This window comes from Pseudorca crassidens, chromosome 15, assembly GCF_039906515.1.
Source record: "Pseudorca crassidens isolate mPseCra1 chromosome 15, mPseCra1.hap1, whole genome shotgun sequence".
NCBI lineage: Eukaryota > Metazoa > Chordata > Mammalia > Artiodactyla > Delphinidae > Pseudorca > Pseudorca crassidens.
Window position 1 is genome coordinate 8,051,820 of NC_090310.1, and position 23,411 is coordinate 8,075,230.

The window sequence follows — 23,411 nt, forward strand, 5'->3', positions numbered from 1 at the left end:
GAGTGGCAGTCACTGCCTCCTGGCCAGGGCACGTGCTCTCCACGTTTCCCAGCTGGCCTCCTGACCACCACAGTAATGCCAGCTGGTCATTGTGGAGATGCCTCGCTTGAGCATTTAAGCAAGTTCAACTATAAAGAGAGAAGGGGGAGATGGGAGGAATAGCAGTAGAACCTCAAAAGCTAGCCATGAGCTCAGGTCCGGACCTAGAGTAGGTGGATGCTCAATAAATGCTTTCTGTCAAACATACTCCACAACAAAGCAGGCTGGGAAGTCAAGTGGCACAACCGAGGGCAGAGGTGAGTTTCACCTGCAGAGATCTGGATGGAATATCCTGGAAGAGGTATGATACGGCAGAGTCTTGAAAGAAGAACTGAACTAGAGAAGGATTTTATAAGCCACAAAATAGGCTGGATGAGAAGCGACACCAGGTCATTCAGAACTGGCATAAAGCCCAAAGAATTGCGGTCCCTTGCCTAAGGTCACCCAAAGGAAGAGTGCAGAGCAGAGATTCCAGCTGAGCGAGCACTCTCTCCGTGGCTTTAGCTCTTCCGCTTAAATGCTTAGACTAGACCCGCTTACCTGGTACATCCCTCAGAGATTCACACGAGGACGAGCGCACAGTAGCACTCAGCACACGTGCGCTGAACGCGTTTTAATTCCTAAGCGAGAGGGCAGTTTCTTAGGTTCTTTCCACAGGAGTTAAACAGAACTTGACTTATTTTTTACTGCGCCACTGGAACCCTTCGTAATGTTTGGGGTCGATTTTTGCCCCCATCAAAAAAATAAAATAAAACTTTACTTCCTCTTATCCTTTCACCCTAAGGAACTTAGAAGTACTCTAGGGTGACCATTTACCCAGGAATTTCAGAGCAACACAGCACAGGACACCTGGTCTCCTGCAGAAGAACAGGTCCATTAGAAGAAACTCTTCCAAGCCCTAAAAGCCATGGCGTCCTGTCAGCCTTGCATGACGTGTGTCTGAAAAGCAGATTTGTTTCTGGGACCTGATCTTTCTAGACCAGAAGATAATCCTCCTCAGGGACATGGAGACAGATCTAGGCTAAGAAGGATGGCGTCTCGTATCTGCTGAGCATATAACATGTGCCAGGCACCAGGCCAAGAGCTTTGTAGATGTTATCTCATCACTTCCTCTGATCAGCAGTCGGATTCAGTGCTTGCTGCCAGCCCCGTTCTACAGAGAAAGGTTATTATACACGTTAGCCGAGCCAGCGAGGGTGGCAGCCTGGATCCCAGGCCCTGGGCATGAAGTTGTCCCTTTCCTCCCTCAGCCCTTCTGTCTCAGCCTCAGTGCTTACAACGGGGACTTTGTCGTTGAAAAGGCAGCTAGATGGTAAGAACAGAAGAATAGTTCCTTTTTTTTTTTTTTTTTTCTGGTCTACTTTGTGTCCTGTAGTATACATCAATATTTAATTGTAACATCTCTGCAGGGAAGACACTATTCTCCATATTTTTCTGCTAAGGAAACTGAAGCTCATAAAGGTTAAGGAACTTGCCCAAGTTGCCCGGCTAGGGAGTGACAAGCCAGATTTCAAACCCAGGTTTTGCCTGGTTCCAAAAGGCCTGTTCCCCAAGCCGGGCCAGGCTGCCCCTGAGACTCAGAGTTAGTCCAGGGTGGGCCTGTGGCCTGGATGGGACCAAACCCTCAGCTGCCCGGCTAGCCTCCCACCTCCGTAACCAGGGTGGAATGGGCATTTCTGGCTGCCAAAGGGCATAAAAGCCAGTAAAGAGCAGGTTCGCCCTCCCAGCAAAGTGCCCAGGAACCCGTTTATGGGAGCTGCCATTTCACGGGCTCCCAAGGGCACCCAAGGGAAGGAGAAAAGTCTTCCGTTATCCCTGGGAACTTCTGGGGGGCCTCAGGATCTCACCCGGGTAGCTCTGGCTCAGGAATCATCTTCAGGACAAGGGTCAGAGCTCACCCTATGCGTGGAGCAAAAAACTATGTAGCAGATAACCGTGACCAGAGTTCTGATATACTGGACTCAACTACAGCCGGATTCTCCCTGGCCCCAGCCTCCCTACGTCCAGCACAGGAGCTGGCATATCGTGGGTTCTCAAAAAATGTTACCTTTATTGAGTTATAGGCACCGTATAAAATATCTTCGTGTATGCCTAACCCCAGGGCTTTCTGCAGGCCCAGTCTCTGCAGGACACTGGGCTTGGTGCTCATTTCCCTGAAGATGCTTTTCCACGAACAGTTGGCTCACGATCAGAGGCTCTTTCAGCTCTTTGGAAGAAACACCTAGGGAGACTTCTGATTGAGCCCAGTACTGTGAGCGTGATGGGAAGAGAAATTCCAACACAAGACAAAACAGACTTAACAACAGCCCTTTCATCACGTCACAAAGGCTCCAAAACAGGGAAGGCCAGGCCGTCCCTGGTGGCGCAGCGGTTGGGAGTCCACCTGCCGATGCAGGGGACGCGGGTTCGTGCCCCGGTCCGGGAGGATCCCACATGCCGCAGAGCGGCTGGGCCCGTGAACCATGGCCGCTGAGCCTGCCCGTCCGGAGCCTGTGCTCCGCAGCCGGAGAGGCCACAACAGTGAGAGGCCCGCGTACCGCAAAAAAAAAAAAAAAAACAAAACAGGGAAGGCCAGGGCCCTTCTGTAGCTGTTTCCTCCAGACCCCACAAAACAGTGAAGCACACTTTCCACCGTAGGCTGAACTCAGCTTGATTAAAACATGCTTGGTGCGTTGGAGCACGTTATTTGGTCTCCTTCCTGCTTGATCAGAAATGACCCTTTCCTGGTTTTCTTTTAGACGAGGGAGTTAGTTGAAATACATAATTTGTCAGAATCCCGCCTCAGCCTTGACCAGAGGCCCTGCCTGGCCCGTGGCTCAGAGCGGGACACTGAAGATTTTCACTTTGGGCGCCGTCTAGTAATTGGTTCTCTGTCACAAAGTCCAGATGAGGAAGCAGTGGTTATCATTCATGCTCTCCTTCCACATATGAATTCAGTCGCCCTTGATCACTGTACACCAAGCACCATGCTAGCCTGGGGTGTGCTAAGAATGGGACCTCGCCATTCCCAGCCTGGTTGGAGGTCGACTGGCACGGAGGTGGAGGAACTGTGCCATTAAATAAGTAACGCTGGCGCTCCATCCTTGTGAAGAGGGGACTGGCGTGCCAGCCAAGGGACAGGTTACGCAGAGGCACCGAGTTTAGGAAACCGCGGGGTCTTTGCTGGCTCCTGGCTGGGAAGGGCGGGGCGGCTTTAAAGAGGGGCCGCCCAGGAGCGGGCCCTGCTCTGCTCTGGGGCCCACAGGGGCCTCAATGGCTGTTCGGCGGGTGGCAGTGTGAGATGCGGTGCGGTGGATGGAGAGAGGGCGTCGGGGCGGAGATGGCAGGAGGCTCAGGCCGCAAGGGAAGGGGCGCAGAGCGCCCGTGCGCGGCGGCCCCCTCATGGCGCCCCCCTGCTTGTGTCTCGTAGGTCTCGGATCCGCAGAGAACTGTTTATTGAGGAGATTCAGGCCGGGAGCCAGGGCCAGGCCGGGGCCAGCGACTCGCCGTCGGCCCGGAGCGGCCGGGCAGCGCCCAGCTCGGAGGGCGACAGCTGCGACGGCGTGGAGGCCGCCGAGGGCCCGGGCGCCGCGGATGCCGAAGAGTCGGGCGGCCCCGCGGCCGCCGCCAAGTCTCAGGGAGGAGGGCCGGCCGAGGCGGCCGCAGCCGCGGCCCCGGAGGAGCGGGAGGAGGCGCCGCGGCCGGCGGAGAAGGCGGAGCCGCCGCCCTCGGGGACCCCGGCCCCGGACGCCGCCACCGACGAGAGCCGGCCCCAGGCGCCACCGCCGCCGCCCGAGGGCCCCGCGGACGGCCCGGGGCCCGTGCCAAACCCCGCCGCCGCCGCGCCCGCGGCCGGGGAGGACGCCGCTACCTCAGCCGCCCCGCCGGGGGAGGGCCCGTGCAGGGCCCGGGACGGCGCCGACAGGAGTTCCGCTTTGCCAAGCACCAGCGCGCCCGCGGCCGCCCGCAGGCCCAGCTCGCTGCAGAGCCTCTTCGGCCTCCCGGAGGCAGCGGGCGCCAGGGACTCGCGAGACAACCCCTTGAGGAAGAAGAAGGCCGCGAACTTGAACAGCATAATCCACCGCCTGGAGAAGGCCGCCAGCCGGGAGGAGCCCATCGAATGGGAGTTCTGAGAGGGCGCCGCCCGCCCGTCCCGCCGAGCCGGGCCGAGTCTGGCCGAGCCGGGCCGCGCCTGACCGGGCAGGGCAGAGTCGGGCCGAGCTGGGCCTAGTCGAGCCGAGCTGGGCCGAGTCGAGCCAAGTCTGGCCGAGCCGGGCCGAACCGGGCCGGGCAGGAGGGGGGGCGCCGACTCCGCGGCCTGGACCTTGTTGCGCACTTACCGCCCTGCGGGCCACAGGGCAAAATCGCCATAGGCCAAGGTGCATATAGAAAACAAAGGAGCATTAAGCCCAATCTATGTCGTGTTTTCAAGGAAGAAAACGGAAGTGTGTAGTCGAGCTTTTTTGTACCCTGAAGTGTTTTTTTTATTGCCCTAAGTGATTTCCACAGGTTCTGGAATAACTCTTACAGCTTTGCCTTGCGCCCTCCTCTTTCGTGTGGGCTTTAAAAAAAAAAAAAAATCAAACCCACATATTAAAAGGGGGCTTTTTATCTGCCATCTAATGGCTTCAGAGCGATAATACACTATTATCTTCTTAAACCAGGAAAAAAAGGGGGGGGGGATTTTTCAGAAAAATTTAAAAAGAAAGTTTTTGTAGCTGTTCAGTTGCCACTAAGAGATTGCACAGTCAAACCGACTCTAAACACACTAGTTTGGATTCCTAAATATTTTCAAGCAAAGAATCTTCTCCTTTGAAACTTTGAATTAAAGTAAAACACATTTACTTCACATATTTTTTAACAAAAAGAAAAGTCACATCAGGAAACTCTCTGATTTTGTGGTAGCTGACGTAGTGTTTTCTCGTGCGTGAATAGAATCCTGACACGTAGTGCACATTGATCCATAGCTTTAACTGACTCTGGGCTTTTGCTGACCAGGGTTTGTTCAATACACTCCATTCTAGGCCAAATCAGGACAAAAAGAAAAGATCCGAATCTAGGTATTTTATAATCTGCTTTTTAACCTCTAACCGCAGAGCACGCTGATCAGACCTCATATCTCGGAGGTGTAGGAGACAAGTTAGAACTGTAGCATGTACCCGTTCATTTTGTTTAATTTATGGTGTCTTGCGTCTGTGTTAGTGCGTCCTGCACACGTACGAGCGTTGAAAGAAAGGAGGAAAGAGTAGGCCGCGAAGGTCGCCGCAGGCAGATCTGGGGCCACACAGGGCCCCTCGTAGGCAGCAGTCTTTCCACGACACAGAAGGCACCGCACCTCACACCACTCTCCCGGGCGCCTGATGGACTGAGCCCCACCAGGGGACGCCGCTCCCTGGGCCTGGGCAGGGCTTGCGCATGCGCACACGCGCTCTCTCTATCTCTCTCTCCCCCCTCCCCCTCCCTCCCTCCCTCCTTCCCTCCCTTTCTCGCTTTCTCTCTCTCTCTCTCTCTCTCTCTCTCTCTCTCTCTCTCTCTCTCTCTCTCTCTCTCCCCCTCCCCCTCCCTCCCTCCCTCCCTCCCTCCTTCCCTTTCTTCCCACCACAAGCACTGATGACTGTTGACGTCGTGGGAAGCCTCCTTCCTTCCCTGCAGAAGAGAGAACGTGGCAGTCTGGGCTCGGCTCCCACCCCCGTAGAGATGGCCCAAACTCACACCAAAACGCTGATGCTCTTCACTTCCAGACCAGACCGTTGGCCCTCCATTCATTTTGCCTCTTGGAACGTTCTTTTATGCACAGTTTAGGGCAGTCTAAGTACAAATCAAAAGTCTAACTTGTCTCTGATTCCTCCTGTCGTCTATGTGTATATGCGTGAGAACAGAGGTGGATGAGAGTGTGCGTGTGTGCGTGTGTGCAATTTTATACGTCTGTGTATTTTCTTAAGTACCTGTGCACACATAGAGTGCATTACTGCCACCTTTTTTCAATAAGCTGTTTTATCAGTTATGGCTTCTACAAGTTTGCTAATTTAGACTCCTTTATTGCCATATCTTTAAACTAACAATAGATGATTTCGGTATATATATATATTTTTTTTTGCTTATTTATAGGTGCTGTATTTTATTATCTGATTGTTAGGAAGGGATGAGAGGGGCAAATATTCTTTAGCGGGATAGACTGCCGGCAGTATTGGGTATAATTTACAAGATGTAGTTGTCATACTGTATATTACTGATTGAAACCTTTTTGACCGTATTGTGTATCATTGAAACCTTTGTCTTAGGTCAACATCTTTGGATGACATTTTAATGGTGCATTCATTATTTCTTAAGTTTAATTAATATTACCTTTTTTTGATTTGGGGGGGTGGGAGGGAGTTCTAATTTTAAAGGTATGCTCCCGCTATTACACCTCAGTGTGCTTGTATTAATTAACTTGTAGGACTTTGACTGTAAGATGTGAAACCACATTTCTTGCATGATGTTTTAGAAATTATGTATTTCATTTACAGTCTTTTAACCTGCAACTGCAGCACTTAGTTCAAGTTTTCACAAGTTTAAGAGTCACTACACTAAAGACTATGCCTTTTCATGAATAAGAAGTTTGCAGAAGGCTCTAGGAGGCTGGGAGGCAGGCCGTTTGTCTTTTGATGGTTGCATATCATCTCTGAACTTGAAATCTGGTTCGGTGAGCAGAGAATTCAACATGGAGGAGCTTAAGGGGAAAACGGATTCACATCTGGCTGAATCCAGGTGCGGTGAGAAGAGCGAGTTTGCATTCGTGACCCTCAGGACAGCAAGCAGCAGAGCCCCTGACAGCACTGTGTGGCCCTCTCCACGAAAACCTCGCGGAGGGATGCGGTCACCACGTGCGCTCAATCTCCAAATGCCTGATTTCCATTAGAACGAAAAGCAGGGCGTTAACAGGGAATACTAGGGTAGTATTTTCGTTTTAAAGGCATGACTGTTACCTACTAAGGTGTGAAATCTGAGGAAATTGAAAAAGTATAAATCTGTCCATCCTAGTGGCCAAATAGTACCGTCTAAAACAGCCGCTTTGGCTCTTTCAGGCAATTTAGTCATTTTTGTTGTCGTTTCTTTGTTTTTAAACTAGGTTATTGTTGATTTCCATTCTATCTTTCTTGCCAGGCTTACATCTGGGTGCTCGATACAATCAGTTGGTTAAATTTTGCTTGCAGTTCCATGTTTGTATTTTTTCTCTATTTATTTTATTTTATTTTTTTTTTTGATTGCGATCCCAACACTATGATCTCTTGTGTTAAGCTGTCACTATAATACTTTTAAGAGCTGCCACTAAATAACAGAAACCTGGCGGGGGGGAGTGTCCCCCTCCTCTTTGCGCCCCTCATTCTGAGTCCAAGGGTTGATCTTTCATCTTGAGAAGCAATATTCAAGTGCCTTGAACAGCATCCTCTCCGTGGGCTTTACCTTCAGCTGGCTGGCGTTCCAAGCAGTAGCTCCCACAGGCAGCCGACCTCTTCCTCTTTCCGCTCCATCAGTTTAAAAAGCTGATTTGTACCTCTCCCCTGGGGAAAACGGTTTCGTATAAAACACTAACACTTAATTACAAGCTCCATTATACCATTTTAAATGGCTTCTTTTTGTTAATTGAAGGCAGTGTTCGTAAGTTAAGGTTTTTGCCATTACTTAGCTGGCTGAGTGGAGGCTCCGCATACAATCAGTGTTCACGTTCAGCCTCTCGACCCTTGGTTCCCGCCCACATTCTCCTGTGGTGTCTGAGGTGGAAGGGGTGTGGGTTCTGTCCCAGCCCTGCGGTTGTCTGTGATCTCTGTCTACCAGACCGCCCTTCTTTAGGAAGGATTACCGCAGCCATCTAGCTCTAACTCGGTTTTCCTCAGAGCCTACCTTCCCAAAGCACATCACGACACAAGGTGGCTTACGGTCAGCAGACTGGGGAGAAGTCTCCAGGAAATGCCAGGATCTTGTATGACTACTCTCAAGCCATGGCCACTACGTCTGGGAAAGTGACCGAGGCAAAAAGATGAGAGTTCATGGCCTCCCTGGGACAGTTTCCCTGAACTTCCAAAGCACAAATGCCTCCCTGCTCACCTCCCTCCTGTGGGCCTCTTTGTTTTCCCCCCGTTTAAAAGCCAGATACGCTGGTTGTTGGTCCCGACCCACAGTACGACAGAGCTTTGGGTTAAGTGTGCGTCTGTTCTCCCTCTGGCTGCGAGAGACCCTCCCCAGCCAGCCCCAGGCCCAGCCGCCAGCTCCAGGAGGAAGGAAACACCCGAACGCCTCCATGCCTGGGGCCACATCAGCCCACAGCCCTGAGCAGACCAAGCAGAGGGCAGGTTGTACGCAAGCTCTGGCATCAGCTAACTACCCTCAGATCACCCAGCAGTCGTGCCCTAAGAGGTCGGGACGAGAGTCACCGGACAGCTCTGTCCTGTCCGCAGGCAGGTGCCTTTCCGGCTAAAGTTGGCCTGGGTTTCTTTGTTCTCCCTGAATTCATGTCCTTACATGCAGGGGTGATCAATGAACTCTATTGACTTTCTATGCAATGTTTTTCATTCCTCTGATTGTAGGAAAACAAACCTCCCTGAAAATAGCAGAGGAGCCAGGGGGAGCATAACGGGCCGTCCTTCAGGGATGAGCACAGAGTGAAAGAGCGATGGTGATTTACTAGGTCTTGAACTTGGGGACAGTAGCCTTTGCCTTAAATGCACTGTGGCAGGCACCTCTCGACGAGCCGGTGAAAACAAGAGTCTGTCCTTAGCCGTCCCAAGCTGCTCCTCTCTGAGGCCAGTAAGCCAGCTGCGTGGAGGGAGGGGGTAGAGCAGGGCGAGGTCCTGGCCAGCGTGGTGGGCTGGTGGCCGCGCCCCTTCAGCCTGGAGGTGTGGCTCCCTCCCTGATGTCCTTTGTTGTCACACTCATGTGTCCCCTTCTACCTCACTAACCATGCGCCCACTCGATCTCACCCCTCACCCCTCAGAAGCGTGTGGCGAGTGGGATCCGGGAAGGGAAAACCTAGAGGCGTGGCGTCCGTGAGTCCAGGCGGCTTCGCTCTTGCACAACGCGGACAGACAGCTGTTCTCTGTGAGGCACGGGGGCTCTCCTCGTGGCTTCCACCTGTTCCTGAAGCTCTCACAGCTGTTTCCTTTGCAGGCAGGGGCCGTCTCGGGCCTCAGAGGGCCTTGCCTTTGGCCGCCTCTGCACTCTGTCCATTCCTGGTCAGCTGTTAAGATCCGTCACAGCCATTTCCCTTGCCCTGGGCTGCCCCTCCATGGCCACGTGAGGTCACTTCCCCAGGATTCCCACTTGGCCTCGGGGAGCTCTGTTGTCTCTGGCACTGGGAGGTTATCGTTTCAGCACCTCCGTGGGAATCTTCTGAAGGACAGGAGAGAATACGGCCTTCTCCAGCCCTCATGCCCAGTCTTCAGTCACGTGACCCTTTCTTCCCCAGAGAATAGGCCAGTTTCCGCCCCGTGCTGAAGAAAACCAGCTCCTAGGGCTGCTGGTTAGGTGTGGTGGCCAGAGCGTTCTGATGGAAAGAACTTGGAAGCGCTCGCCAGGAGGAGCTTACATTTAGAAATCCCCCGGCTGCTGCTGCGGTCTCGTTTGGGCCTTGATGGCGTTAGGGTAGCCTTTGTGACCCCCGAGGCAGAGCTCCTGCCCTAAGTGTCAAGGTGATGGCCTGGGACTCCAACATGCCGTACGTCTGTTTCCCCAGTGCACTGAATGTCGGTCCGGCCAGCACACCTGCTTGCTAAGAGGATGGTCCAGTTTGGCAATGTTCATTCCCATTCCCATCCGTCGCTGCCTTTTGGTAGATGAAAACTACCGGGAAACGAAGGGAAAGCAAATTAAAGTTCCAAAAAGATCAAGGCTTTGAGACCCTTAGAGATGTGCAGAAAACCGAGGCCAGAGCGCTCGGGGCTGATCGAGGTGGCAGAGGAAGGGGCGTGGGCAGTGCCGAGCTGAGCATAAAATGAGCCCTGCCCTGGAGTCTGCCCTGCCCTAGCAGCCTGGGAGCCTCATCCCTGGGAAGAAGGACATGCAATTCCCCACCACCACCACCACCACCGTCTGTCCCATCGCAGGAAGTGCCCCCACCAGCCCAGGCCCTGCTACCACCCCTTCCGTCACCACCTTCCCTCCAAAGAGACTGTGTCCACGCTGTCAGTGGCATCCTCCCCATTTTCATTTTTGGATGAAGTGACATTTAGCTTTAACAAGACATTTCCAAAGCGCCTAGTCTCCTCCAAAATGCTAATTTTAAAAGTTGGGCATTGTAGGTGAAGGACCTTAAAAAAAAAAAAAGGCTAGTGAGAGGAAGACATTAGGCTAGGCATAAATACGCACTCCCGTCCCCGCCATTCAACATCTAAAACAGCTGAGTTGCTTTTCGTGGATCATCTTAGCTTATCCAATAGTGTAGAGTCTGTGTTACTGTAATTTCTGTAGTGTTTAGGCTTTCATCTCTACCACAAAATATGCTATATGCTATGAATCAAGCTTTCTGTGATCAGAAAGGAAAGGTGCCTTATATCCCAATGTCATGGCTACATCCCTATGGAGAATAATCAGAAGCACAGTGTGTACGGAAGCATTGGGACTTCCGTTGGTGAAACCAGACACCAGTCAGCGAGATGCATTGAAGTGGCACGGGGCTGCTTTTGTTTTCTGGTTCCCTTTTTTCTCCTTTTCGTTTTCCTTTTTTTGTTCTTTTCTCTCTCTCTCTTTTTTTTTTTTTTCTTTTTGCCTACTTTGCTTTAAACAGAAAGCACTTAAATAGATGACTATGTGTGACAGCTCTGTGCAATAGAAATCACTTTTCTTCATTTTTAAGAGGTAACGTATTGCACACCAAATGAACTCAAAGTAAGCTTTAGACCAGGGCGATTCAGGTTGTGGAGGAGTAGGACAAGTTTGTCCACTGTAGTTCCGTGTGTTCATGAACTGAAGGGAAAACGGGCCTCCCCGGCATCCCCCCCCACCCCCATCTCAGCTTGCCTCTTGCTGACCGCCAAGCTAGGCGTGTAGGGCCCACGGGCACCCACCAGAACTGGCTGGGTGGCAGGGCGGGCGGAGGGGGTCTGTGACTCAGCAGCTGAGAACCTTCCCCAGTGTGAGACCACAGCTATCCCTTCCAGCACTTAACCTTTTCTTGTTGAGATGGATTGCTACTGACCCGCCAGCGTGCGTGAGGATAATTATAAAAGGATGTTTCCTTGAGAAAAAAAAAAAAATTATTTCTAGCCTCTTCTATTTATTATTAGGTTAGTCCTTTAAGTACTTACCAGGAGTATATTGTTATTTTGTGTCGTTGTTGTTGTCATAAATGCTTTTTGCTATCACTCCAGTGGTTACCGTCTTCTGCCCCCTGCCCTCCCCCGCCCCAAAGAACCCAAGGGTCTGAAGATGCGGGGGCGGGGGGGGGGCCAGCGGGGGCTTCTCCAGCAGAATCAGACATCTGTCTCCAGGGCAGCCACCCAAACACTGGTGGTCTCCACACGTCTAACTTTTCAAAATGAGAGAGTTGATGAACAAAAAAAAAAAAAATGTACCAATGTAAGGAAACGCGGGTTGAAGGACGCTTGCGTGAGGAGCTATAGAGGAGACTTAGAAAAAGCAAAGCTCAGTTCCCCAAAGCCTCCTAGAGCCTCTGGTCAGACTTCTGGGTTCATGACGTTTCAGGAGCCCCGGGCAGAGCGGGTGCGGCGGCCTGGTCGAGCCTGACTTTGGGTGAGAGAGGTTTCCGGCAAGGCTCACATGGGCTGACAGGTTTCGGTTGGCTTTTGTTTCTGTTGTTGTTGTTTTCCTTGCCTGCAAAGTTGGTCAGAACCTTCTTGAGGAACAACCGTGTTTCTTAGTCCGGCTGCGGCTTAAGGACCCACCCCAGGGGGGTGGGGTGGAGTCCCTTATCCCCTTTCACGTGGTCAAGTGCGGAGGAAGTTTGGACCAGGGGCACAGCTTTCTGTGGCTAGAGGCACAGCCAGCAAGACACCCAGTTGCTTGCTCATCGGGTGTTGGGGTGCAGTGGGACTGGTGGTGGAGGCCAAGGTGGGGCTCCCAAAGGGCCCACCGACCGCCGACTCACTCTCCGTGCCGTGACTTTCCCTCCTCTGACGTCATTTGGGGTCCTGCTTCTGTCCTTGTCTCTTTGAAAGAAAGCCCTCTGATGAAATAACGGCCCCCATCCCTCCCCCGCCAAAGGGTTTTCATTTCCCTCCAAGTAGTCTATGCATCTCTCTCTCTCTCTCTCTCTCTCTCTCTCTCACTCACTCACTCTCAAACCGTTTTCTGCCTCCTCGGAAAAACGGGCATCTCATGTCCCACCCTCTGAGACCCCCTCAGAAAATGCTGTGCAGTTTGGAGGCATGAGGATTCGTTCAAACTTCCAAAAGCATTTGCGGATAGCTTGTTATAAAATAAAAGCGGGAAAAAGCAAAAGAAAACGCGGTGTCCCCCACGTCCCTTTCCACTGAGTAAGACCTAGCTCTTTGCGATTGTGCAATAAACTACTTGCCATGAGAGCGGGTGGCCACGCTCCTGCCCAGACTACTAACTAACACAGCGCAGGACGGCCGGCCGCACGGCGGGCCTCTTCCAGATGACTCCTAATAAGCTCAGCTTCCCCCCCGCACCCCGTGTCTTGTGGTGTCTTACATTTTAGCAGTATTTTATATTTTCTGTAATGCACTAAGTCTTAGATGTTTTTAGAGCTCATTTGTTCATACTCACAATCACAGACTTTTTTTTTTTAATCCTCACAACGACCCGATTGACCAAAAAAAAAAAAAAAAAAAAAAACCATCATTTTTGTACAAATAGCTTTGAGAAGGTCTCTGTTGTGTTGCTGTGAGCCATCTCTAGTAACATTTTATTTCTGCTATTTGTTTTCGACACGGTAAGTCAAAAGTTGATCCGCCTGGCATGGGGGTGGGGGGAGGCACCCGTCGGCCCCTGGGCGTTGTCCCTTCTGTCTTTGGTTAGCCATACGATGTTTGTTCTCAGCACTGTACAACGGTCCCTATATGATATGGAGAAGCAATATCACTGTATGAAACTCACACCATGTATTATTATTATTCACTAGCACCGTAGGTGTGATAATTGAAGTAAATATCTTTTATACAAACACAAGAACGTGTGGGTCGTTTTTATTTAAAGGACTCTGGCCTGAGGAGGAGCAGCAAACACTTTGATTTTGGGTCCAAAGGGCACCTCGAGAATCGCCTTCCCGTGCTTCCTGGGGCGTGTGGCGTCGGGGCAGGCGTCGGCCGGAACCTGGGCCGGGGGAAGGATGCGCGGGGATCTGGGGACCAGCAGGCCCTGCGGTCCTCAGGTCGCCGTCTGGGCACACGGTGACGTGCCCCGTCGCGGCCTGCATCGCTGCTTGCTGTTGTGTCGCCCTTACCGTTCGGGTACCTTTGAAGCGCTGGCCCTCCTGGCAGCCGCCTCCTTGTCTGTGAAATGGGGGTACCATCGCGAGTCTCACAGGACCAGGAATGGCGGGCGACCGTGTAGGGTGTGGCGCCGGCGGCCTGGCCTCAGCCTGCTCTGTGGGGTCTCTTGCTTCGTCCCTGACTCCTGTGACATGAAGAAGGACAAACTCAGGGCACCTGTGAATACAGGCGAATGGGTGGGAAGACGGAGGCAGGAACCGTGTCTTGTGGGCTTCCAGCATGATCGGCTCCTGAGAAAGGGCCTCTCCAGCCAGCGCTCGGGGCTGGAGGTGGGAGAGCCCTGCAGAGTTGGCTGCTATGCGCTTGTGACCGAGGAGGCTTCTCGTCTCGAGATTTACAGGATTGGAAAAGCATTGCCATCCTTACCAATGTATGACTGGTGCGGGGGGTGGAGGGGGTATATTAGTTCGTTGCGCCTTGATGTGTAGGTTTCAGCATGTGAAGCTGCCACACGTGATACAGAACCGTGAGCTAAACGAGACTCAATTTCCCCTCCATAGGAGACCCCAGAGCAGGGAGAGTCTCCCACCCGCGCTAGGGGCTCCCAGCAGCCCCTGTCTCAACCCGTCACTCGGGTGTGGAAGTGTAGAGCTGTCCCCGAGTGTCTGCCCACCCACCCTCCATGGGAGAAGTTGGCATAAAACCAGTAAGGCTCTCCCAGGTTGGCGCTGAGAAACTTAAACCTCACTGGGAACCTTTTCTGTTTCTAGTTGAGGCACACCCCCACTTTTTAAAGACCCTTTAACTAAATTAAAAGATATAATGTAAAAAAAAAAAAAAAGCACTTAGCACAAACTCCTTTTACCCAGAAGATCTCCCCAAGTGCTTTTGCCGTGAGATTTAATTAAGCAGAACTGCAGTTGCACATGGTTTTGCAGGGCTGACTCTTGTTTTTGTAAACGGGCAGCTCCAGAGGCAGAAGAACAAGCAAGATTTCACGCTCTGACTGCAGTCGGGTGCTGCCCCCACGGAGGCAGAGCGTTCCGCCTCCCTGTGCGCGGCCTTTCTCCTTTCTCTCTGGTTAAGTGGCTCTGGGCAAAATTATGTGTCTTATTTGATGCACTGGGGAATTGCAGGTTTATACGGGGTAAGGCGACACGATGATGTAATTATTAAAGTGCGTGAGTCGTCCACAGCAGTCGGTCTGCTGGTGTTTCAAAGGGCTTTCAAGTGGCTGCCTTGGGGTGTGTTGCTATCTCCTCCATGGCCCTAGATGCTGGATTTGGGGGGCACGCAATTTGCAGGCCCACGTGTGGGGAGCCAGGGTGAGAACCCAGAGGGCTGTGGAGAACTGTTGTGACGTTGGTGGGCACTTGGGAAAAGGCTAGCAGATTTCACCAGAGTGGCCTTGACGTGGGAGGTGGCATTTGTGATGGACAGGCAGGGAGGACACCCAAATCGAGGGGCAGCACGTGCACAGAAGAAGGGCGACAACCTGTCGGGTCAGTGGAGCAGGAAGCCGCGGTGCTGCGGTAGGGCGTGCGAGGTGGGAGGCGGATGACCGTACTGTTCGTAAGAACAAAGCCAGGTCTGGAGGGATGCTTCCCTAGGTGATGCTTGTTCTCTGATGTCAGGAAAGATTCGGGTGCAGCCGACAGAGTCTGCAACCATACTTGGAGTGAGGGGGCCCCAGCCAGGGAGGACGTGCCCTCCACCCCCTGTAGCCCCCCAGCAAGTATGCACTCACTGATTGGGGAGCAGGGTCGCCCTGGGGCTCTGCGCTGGCAGATCTGCTGGCCCAGTGCCAGGGCACAGCCTGGAGGGATCCGGGTGAGGCCTGAGCAGTTATCAGGTGGTGGGTCCAGCAGAGGCCAGCTGGCCCTGCCAGGCTCCTGCCACCTGTGCCCAGCCACCTCTGCCCCAACCTGGGAGACCCTGCAGCCCTGGGGATCCCTGTGCAACCTCCCACCTAGAGGAAATGGTGCTTCCCCGCTGGGCGGAATCCACCAGCGAATCGCACACTGAGGGTTCACTGTGGACCACTGCTCTGGGCGCTGGGGTTATAGCAGGAGACAAACAAGGAGCTGACCTTCTAGTGGGGGGAGGAAGATGATAGACATAATCAATGAATAAGTGAATCACATGGCCACTTAGACGGTGCTAAGTGTTATGGGAGTAAAACCAGGCAAGGGGACAGGAAGAGCAAGTGGAGGGGTTAAAGTTTTAAACAGGCGGTCAGGGTAGGCCCCACTAAGAAGGTAACATGTGGATGGAGTCTTGACAGAGGTGAGGGAATGAACCATACAGACGCCCAAGGGAAGAACGTTTCAGGCAGCGGGAACAGCAAGTGCAAAGGTCCTGTGGTACAAACGTGCCTGGAAACCAGTACAGCTGGAGCACAGTGACCAAGGGGAGGGGCGGGAGGCGACGAGGTCGGAGCGGCAAGGGGGAGGCACGGCAGGTGGGGCCTGGTACGGCTCTGGCTGTTGTTACCCTGAGGGATGCGGGGGCCTGTAGGATTTGGACAGAGGGTGGTCTGATCTTACTGTTTAAAAGACTCTCTGGCTGTTGCTTCGTGACTAGATTGAAGGGGTGAGGGTGGAGGAAGGGAGGCCAGTGCGGGGGCTGTTGCCACAATCCAGATGGGAGGTTGTGACCCGGACCAGGTGGTGGCAGTGGTGAACCTGATTGGATTCTGGATCTATCTGGAAGAGAAAGCCAAAAGCAGGACATGTGACAGATGAGATGTAAGGAGTGTTGGAGAAGGGCAAGGATGGCCCCAGGGGTTTGGTCTGAGCCACTGAAGAATGGCCTTGCTTCTGCTCCTCTCAGCCCAGAGGGCCATGGGACTGGGGCTCCTGCTGGGGCGAAGCAGACTCTGGGGCGGTGTGGGGGGGCGGAATCAGGCTTCAGTTCGGACCCGTTAAGTTTGAGACGTCACTTAGACAGCCAAGTGGAGGATAAGCCCAGGAGAAGGCGTAGACTGGGGATGTGCGTGCATTGGAAGGTCATCGGCTTATAAATGGCGCCCGAGGTGGCCAGAGTGAATGAGAGGAGAGAGAAAAGCGTGCAGGGGCGGCGCACTGGGCGCAGCACCGTTCAGACCTTAGAGGGGAGAAGGGCCAGCACAGGAACCCGAGAAGGAGTGGCCAGCAGGGCAGGAGGCCCGGGACAGTTCCCTGGAAACAGGTGCTGATGGCTCAGTAAGATGAGGGCTGAGAAAGGAGGACGGAGTGAGGTGTGAGGCCATCAGGGACCTTGGCGAGGACGGTTGGTGGAGTGGGCGTCCAAGTCTGACGGGGAGGGTTTACGGAAGTGGACACTCGAGACGAGGCACCTTCTTCAGGGAGTTTGGCTGGAGGGGTCAGTGGGGTCAAGAGAATGGGAGGGTGTGCATTTCAGATGGGAGGATAATGTGCTTGTGTGCTTGTGGGGAGAAGCAAGGGCCGCAGGACACGGAGGAGACTTGCTGAGGACGCACAGAGCGAGGCGCTGGCATCTGCAGGCACAGGGAGGCATCTCTGGCCGCCCGTGGGGATACCCGGGCACAGAGGTGGGGAGGGGGCGGGTGTGCTAGCGGCTCACCTCCCCTCAGATCCCTCCAGGCACAGAGACAGTGCACATCTCCCGCCTGGCTCGCAGGTGGCTGATTTAATAAAGGGGTCCCCCGTGTTCGGGAAAGCCCTGGGTATGACACCACCCGATCGCGATTGGGGTACGTTTGTGCATTTGATCGCCCTGCACTCAGAAATCAGGCCTTGACCTGCAGTCGTAGTCCTGTCTTCTTAAGTCTTGACCTTGACGTCGCTTTGCTTTCTTTCTCCCCTCTGTGAAATTGAAATGCACCCCCTAGAAAGCCCTTCCCGGATTCTCCCAGAAGGACGAGGTCCCATAAAGCTTCAGACCCACCTGACGTGGGCCACCTTTCAGAGGCGAGGGGTCTCTCTCCACCACCCCAGCCCCAAGCCCCGCGCTCATCCCTCTGTTGCCCCTCCCCCTCCAAGACGCAGCCTGTCTCTCTGCACAGGCTTTTCCCCGGGTTGCAGACACTCCATCCTGCAGCATCTCTTGAGCATGCCGCCCCCCCATCTGGCGTCCGTCCAGAGCGGGCTTGTCCCCACCTCTGCACCCCTACTGCTCCCCCGCTCCGCCACGACCCTGCCCGAACGCTCCAGCCTTTCTTGAGACCCCGGTGACCCCTCCTTACTCACTGACGGTCCCTGTTCAACTTGGTGTCTTAACACGCTTCCTCCTGATCTCCCCGCTGCTTCCTGCTACCTCTTCTCCGGGTCTTTTCCGGGACACTCCTGAAAAGGTCAGCATCCCCAGAAGTTCTGGCCGTTCTCACGCAGCACGCTCTGGGCATCCACGTCCGCTGCTGGGCGCTCAGTCACCCCAAGACCCGGAGGTCTCCGCAGCCTGCATCTGCAGCCTGTGGGTCCCGCTCCCCGCCATACACGTCCCCTTAGCCGTTCCGCTAGCGCTTCAGACCTGCCATAGCCCAACCACCCAGCGGCTCGCCCCTTCCCCATCTGGGCGGCCACTTCCAAGCACGGGCCTACCCTCCTGGGTTCTCCGCAACAATGGGGGTCACGACTCTTTCCAGGGCCTTCTACTGCCTTGCCCCAGGGCCAGAATTCAAGCCCAGGTCGGCCAGACTCCAGCTCAGGACGCTCCCTTGACACCAAGTGGCCACCCAGAGACGTGATCCGAAATCTGGGTCTGCACGTTCCCGCCCCCAGCAGAGGAGACGGAAGGAAGTGAGGGGAGGCGGGGCCCACCCAGCGCCTTCCCGCAGCCTTGCCCCATCACCTCCGCTGCCCCGCCTTTGCCCGGCTTCTTCCCGGTGCCCCACGGGCAGCTACCCCCGCACGCGCCGTGAGCGCACGCCAGCCGGCCCTCAGGTTCACCCAGAGCCACCTCTTGGGGAACAGCCACCACCATCACTCAGCCGTGCACCCCCGGAGGTCTCCTCAGCGGCTCACCCGCTGCCTGGCAGCGTCTGCAGCAGTGGCTGAGGCCGGCCCTCTAGACCAGCCTAAGCGAGTGGCCTGGCACCCACTGGCTGGGGCAGCCTAGCACAGAGGGCTTGCTGGCAGGGCCGTCACACGTGCTCAGGGTGTCACGTGTGCCCGGGCAGGGACCTGGATACCCACCCCCCAGCACCAGACAGGTACAGACATGCAGGGAACCCGGCCCGGATGTCCCCTCGTCTCCCCTCCGCCCACGGACGGCTCCTGGAGCTTCAAGCCGCTCCTTACCCAGGGGCCTGCCGAGGAATGGTCTCACTGACATTTTAGCCAACGTTTGTGCCGTGCTTGGGTCCCCTCGGAACCACGCTGCGTGCACACCTCCCGGGACTGAGCAGCAGGCCACCTCTCCACGGGCTCCCCGACCTCCACCCCGTCCCTTGTGTCCCCGGGGCCCTCATCCCTCAAGGTGGGAGGCTGCCCACCTGAGCCCTCTCTGGGCTCCACACCTGCCACTCATCCCCGGGGTGGGGGGGTGGGGGTCTGTCCACCCAGAGCCATTTTTGGACGTGGTCCTGTTTGTGGCTGTCCCTATGGACGCCCGGTGCCCAGAACTGAACCTGTCGCCTCCCTCAGTCCAGGTCCTTCACCTCTAATAATGATGCCCCCAGACTTCCCCGGCAGTCCAGTGGTTAGGACTCCACGCTTCCACCGCAGGGGGCGTGGGTTCGATCCCCAGTCAGGGAACTAAGATCCCACATGCTGTGCGGTACGGTGGGAAGAAAAAAATTTTTTTTTAATTTTTTAAAATTAATCATGATGCCCTCTCCCTACATACACCTCACCATGACTCCCGTCCACCTTCCTCCTGTGCTTGTGGGATGGTCACCAAGGCCCCGTCGCCCAGGCTGGCGGGTGATGACACTTGGGGGGCCTCTCTGGGCCTCTCCCCTCTGGGCTCTGCTTAAAGCTCCTGGAGGCCCCGGCCCTGCCAGCCACGCTCCTCCCCCGTACCCCAGCCCTGCCCTCGGCTCCAGCCTCTTTCCCCAGCCCCACTGGACCCCTCACTTCGGCCGACACCACCTACCCGCCAGGTACAGAAGGAGCTCAGTGGTGTCTGATGGAAGAAATCCACTCAGAGCCTGAAGCGGGGAGACCCTGATGTGGGGAGGGCTTAGACAGAGTCGGCGGTGCACACCTTGGGGTCTGGACGGTCCCAGGCCGGGAAGCCTCGGTTCCTCCATCTGTAAAATGGAAATCATCTGATCTGACTGATGGGACTGTCGTGAGGTGTGTAAAGGGCTGGGTGTGCAGCAGGCACCCAGGAGATGGAGCAGGTGGGGGTGAGGCTGTCCAGTGAGCAGGCCACACCGTGAGGGGTGAGTCTGCCCAGGAGGGCCCGGGGCCAGTCTCCTGGCACTGCCCACAGCCTGAGGCCTTGGGGCATTTCTGAGGCAACAGTGCCCCCTGGTGGCCACCCAGTCTACCCCAAAGCACAGCACTCCAGGCCTCAGGCCTCAGGCCTCTGCTACCCTCTCCGCGGCTCTGAGCAGGGTTTACTGTCGCCATTTTATAAATTAGGCCCAGAAAGGGCAAGTCGCTGCCCAGCGTCACACAGCCAACCAGAAGTAGGGCCAGACCTCAAACTCGGGTCTGCCCAGCTGCCAGGCCACCGCCGTCCGCCCTGCCGACGGCAGCTGAAGGCGCCCACGGGGGCTGTGCTGGGAGACCCGGCAACATCTCCCACCCTCCAGAAAGGCAGGAAAGTCCCCACACAGAATTATTTTGGATTCGCTTTGTTGTAAAGACACCTGGCACCGGGCTGGGAGAGAGGGACGGGGCTGTGGGCCAGGGGAGTCCTGAGGGAGCTGCTCCACCCCTAACGCTGCGCTGAAGGGGGCCGTGCAAGTCTGGTGTCAGTGGGAGCCCTCACTCCCCCGGCCCCTGCTCGGTCTGAGGGAGGCCGGCCTGCGCCCCTCTGCACCTCCCTTACCTTTCTCCCCACTCCTACCCCCACCACGGCCTCTCTCTGGTCATTATCCCAGGGGGAAGAAACTTGGGGCTCATTGGGTTCAGCTTCCTTGCCCTGCTTGACAGAAGCAGTGAAGCCTGGAGACGGAGAGGGGCTGGTCACAGCGGAGCCGGGGAGGGGGCTGCCCATTGCTCCTCAATCTTTGACATGGGCCCCTTCCCCTACTCAGAGAATTCCATGAGCAGCTCATGCCAGGAGTGCCCCACCCCTGCCGGCTGGGCTAATGCTGGTCCCTCGGGCAGGGGCATAGGCTGTGGGCTGGGAGGCACAGAGCCGGGAGAGCGCCGCGGGTCCCACCAGGCTGCCTCTGACGGCCACGTCTTCCTTTGGCACAGGGCGCTGTGCAGAGCTGCAGGTCCACGTCACTGAGGTCATGGCCACAGCAGCCGAGCAGAGGGACCTGATCGCCCGCCTGGAGCAGGACCTCAGCACCATCCAGTCCATCCAGCGGCCGGACGCCGAGGTGAGCCCACCCCCCACCCCGCCCCCTCACCACCTGCCCAGGGCTCTCTCGGCCTCACTGGATACGGGCCGTTCCTCAGGCAGCTGGTGTCCGCCTGACCCGCCCCCCGCCCCACAGGGACTGTCACCTACAGCCTCTGGGTTTCGTCTGCTCACCTCACCACAAAGGCCCAATTCGGGATGCCCAGCCACAGGGCACAGGGCACGAAGCCCCCTGCGTGCGGGCACTGGCTTGGACCTCTGCCCTGGGAGCTCTGGGCGAAGCAAGGCCGGGATTATCCACCCATCTCACAGCTAGAGGACCTGAGGCCCCGAGGTCAGGGAAGGCTGGAGCCCTAAGGACCCTTAGAGGTCATCACATCACCCACCTCATTTTACAGATGAAGAAATGGGGCTCAGGGAGAGAAGCTGGGCTGGCCCAGGGCCACACAGCAGGCTGGCTGGCAGGGCCGAGTTCACCCGGCCTCTGACGCCCGTCAGGGCCAAAAGACCCGGTGTGAACCCCACCGCTGAGCTCTGTCCTTGGGGTGAACCTGGGGCCCAGCCTTATCTTCAGTGGCCCACATGAGGCATCCTCTTAGGTCCTGCCACCGCTGTGCCCAACCCCTGCCTCCAGCCCGCCCCTTCTGCTCCTTGCCCCCTATTTGCTTGGCCCCCTGGGAGGCTGTGCTCAGTGCCCAGTGTGGAGGCGCCCCCCTGACCTCTTCCTCTCACCTGCAGGGCGCAGCCGAGCTCGGCCTGGAGAAGATCCCCGAGCCCATCAAGGAGGCCACCGCCCTGTTCTATGGTGAGGAGGGGCCTAGGCAGTGATGGGCAGGGCGGGAAGGGAAAAGAGGTGGTATGGCCTGGGCCCTGGGCCCTAAAGAGCGCTCTCCTCCCTCAAAGGTCAGGCCTCGACGCCAGCAATGCAGCAGAAACCTAAAAGAGGGGGTGAGCCCCCCACTTGCCCTTCTAGGCCTCACCCCCCCCACCATGGGACCCTGACGCCCTCGGCCCTGCCAGGGGCCATAGAAGGCTGGTGGGCATTGGCTCCCTGGGGAGGCCTCAGCCCTGAGATGCAGCCAGAGGGCTGGAGGGGAGGTGCCTCCTTGGGTGTCGAGGCCAGAGCCCGGGGCTGCTGGGCCAGGACACGGTGGCGGTGGTAGGGGGTACCCAGTCCCCTCCGTGTCCCTTTGCTTTCCCCAGGAAGTGGGGGCCCAGTCTGACAGATACAAGGGTCTCAGATCCAAGTATAGAACGAGGGGAGGGTCACTGGCGCCTGGCCCTCGGACAGTGCAGGCAGGAGGGGCCCACCTCAGGGACACCCCCCTCCCGAGGCCCCTATTCTCATGCCCCACCCCTTGCTGCTCCCCTGGCCCCTCTCCCCCTTCCCCGGCCTCTCAGCATCTTGTGGCTTCCACCCCATGGCACTTGGCCTGAGCTCCCTCGGGGCTGGTGACCCGAGGGCCCACTGCTGAGCTGTGCCTCCCGCTACTCCAAGCCACTGTCCCCTCCCTCCTAGGACCCTCAGCACCAGCCAGCAGCACCCTCCCCGAGGGCCAGGTGGACTCGCTGCTCTGCATCATCTCCAGCCAGAGGGAGCGCTTCCGGGCCCGGAACCAGGAGCTGGAGTCTGTGAGTCACATCCCTCTCTCCCCTACACTCCTTGGACCTGAGGACACCGTAGAGGACACACAAGCTTGGGGGAGAAAGATGTGTCACAGACCATAAACCTCAGTGGGATTAGATTTGTTCTGTGCAATCAGGGAGGGCTTCCTAGAGGAGGTGATGCCACGCTGGGCTTTGAAAGAAGATTCAGACATTCAAGGTAAAGGAGTGAGTGGAAACATGGGGCCAAGGAGCCGGAAAGGAGTGCAGGGACAAAACAGAGAGTCACCAGGCAAGGTCCCTAGTGCCAGGCTGGGGCGCCACCGAAGGGTTTAAGCAGGGGACCAACACTGCCAGGATGGATGGTAAGAAGGTCACTCAGGCAGCCAGTTCAGGACAGAAGCCTGGCCCAGGAAGACGATTTGGGGGTGGTCACCATCATCCAGGAAGAAACATCTCAGTCAGGTGGGAGTTAGCAGGGGCAGGTCCCAGGGAAGAGAGTCTTTGAACCCTATGAAGAGGAACAGCGTACAGATGCCAGGAGCTCTGTGGGGTCTGAGAGAGCTTGCTGGCTGCCAAGCACTCAGCTGGTGGCCCTCCTGGAGGAGCCCCGTAGGGAAAGGGGCAGTCTAGTCTGCAAAGGTGACCGTCCGACTGCACGTGAGCCTTTCACACACACTGCCTCCTTAGGGACTCTGCAGACCCCCCCACACCCCCTGCATCCCACAGAGCCAGCCCAGGTCCCCCGATCACTCTCCCAGTAGAAAGAGGAATCAAGAAGGTTTCTGTCTTCTCAAAGAGTCACGGCTTGAGTGGTTGGAGGAATGTCTAGACCCTTGCTCTCCACACCCACAGCTTCCCCCATGGGGTTTCCAGGCTGCGGTCCTGGGGAGGGAGACATTCACTGAACGCCCACTGTGGGCCAGGCCCAGTGCTGGTCCGGTGACAAGG

At 56.0% G+C, this 23,411-nt stretch overlaps 1 protein-coding gene across 7 annotated transcripts in view; it reads left to right on the top strand.

Annotated features, from left to right (window-relative positions):
- CUX1 (cut like homeobox 1) overlaps nt 1-23,411 on the top strand; it is a 372,800-nt gene that overhangs the window by 342,450 nt on the left and 6,939 nt on the right. For 4 of the 7 annotated variants that reach the window (XM_067705821.1, XM_067705825.1, XM_067705820.1 and 1 more), the window contains one exon: nt 3,449-5,556. In XM_067705821.1, the coding sequence (XP_067561922.1) occupies nt 3,449-4,151 (703 nt within the window). In that variant the 3' untranslated portion in view covers nt 4,152-5,556. Of the gene's footprint in view, nt 1-3,448; nt 5,557-20,746; nt 20,875-21,593; nt 21,661-22,374; nt 22,488-23,411 lie in introns of those variants that run through there. The other 3 variants (XM_067705824.1, XM_067705823.1, XM_067705822.1) reach the window with 1 other exon arrangement.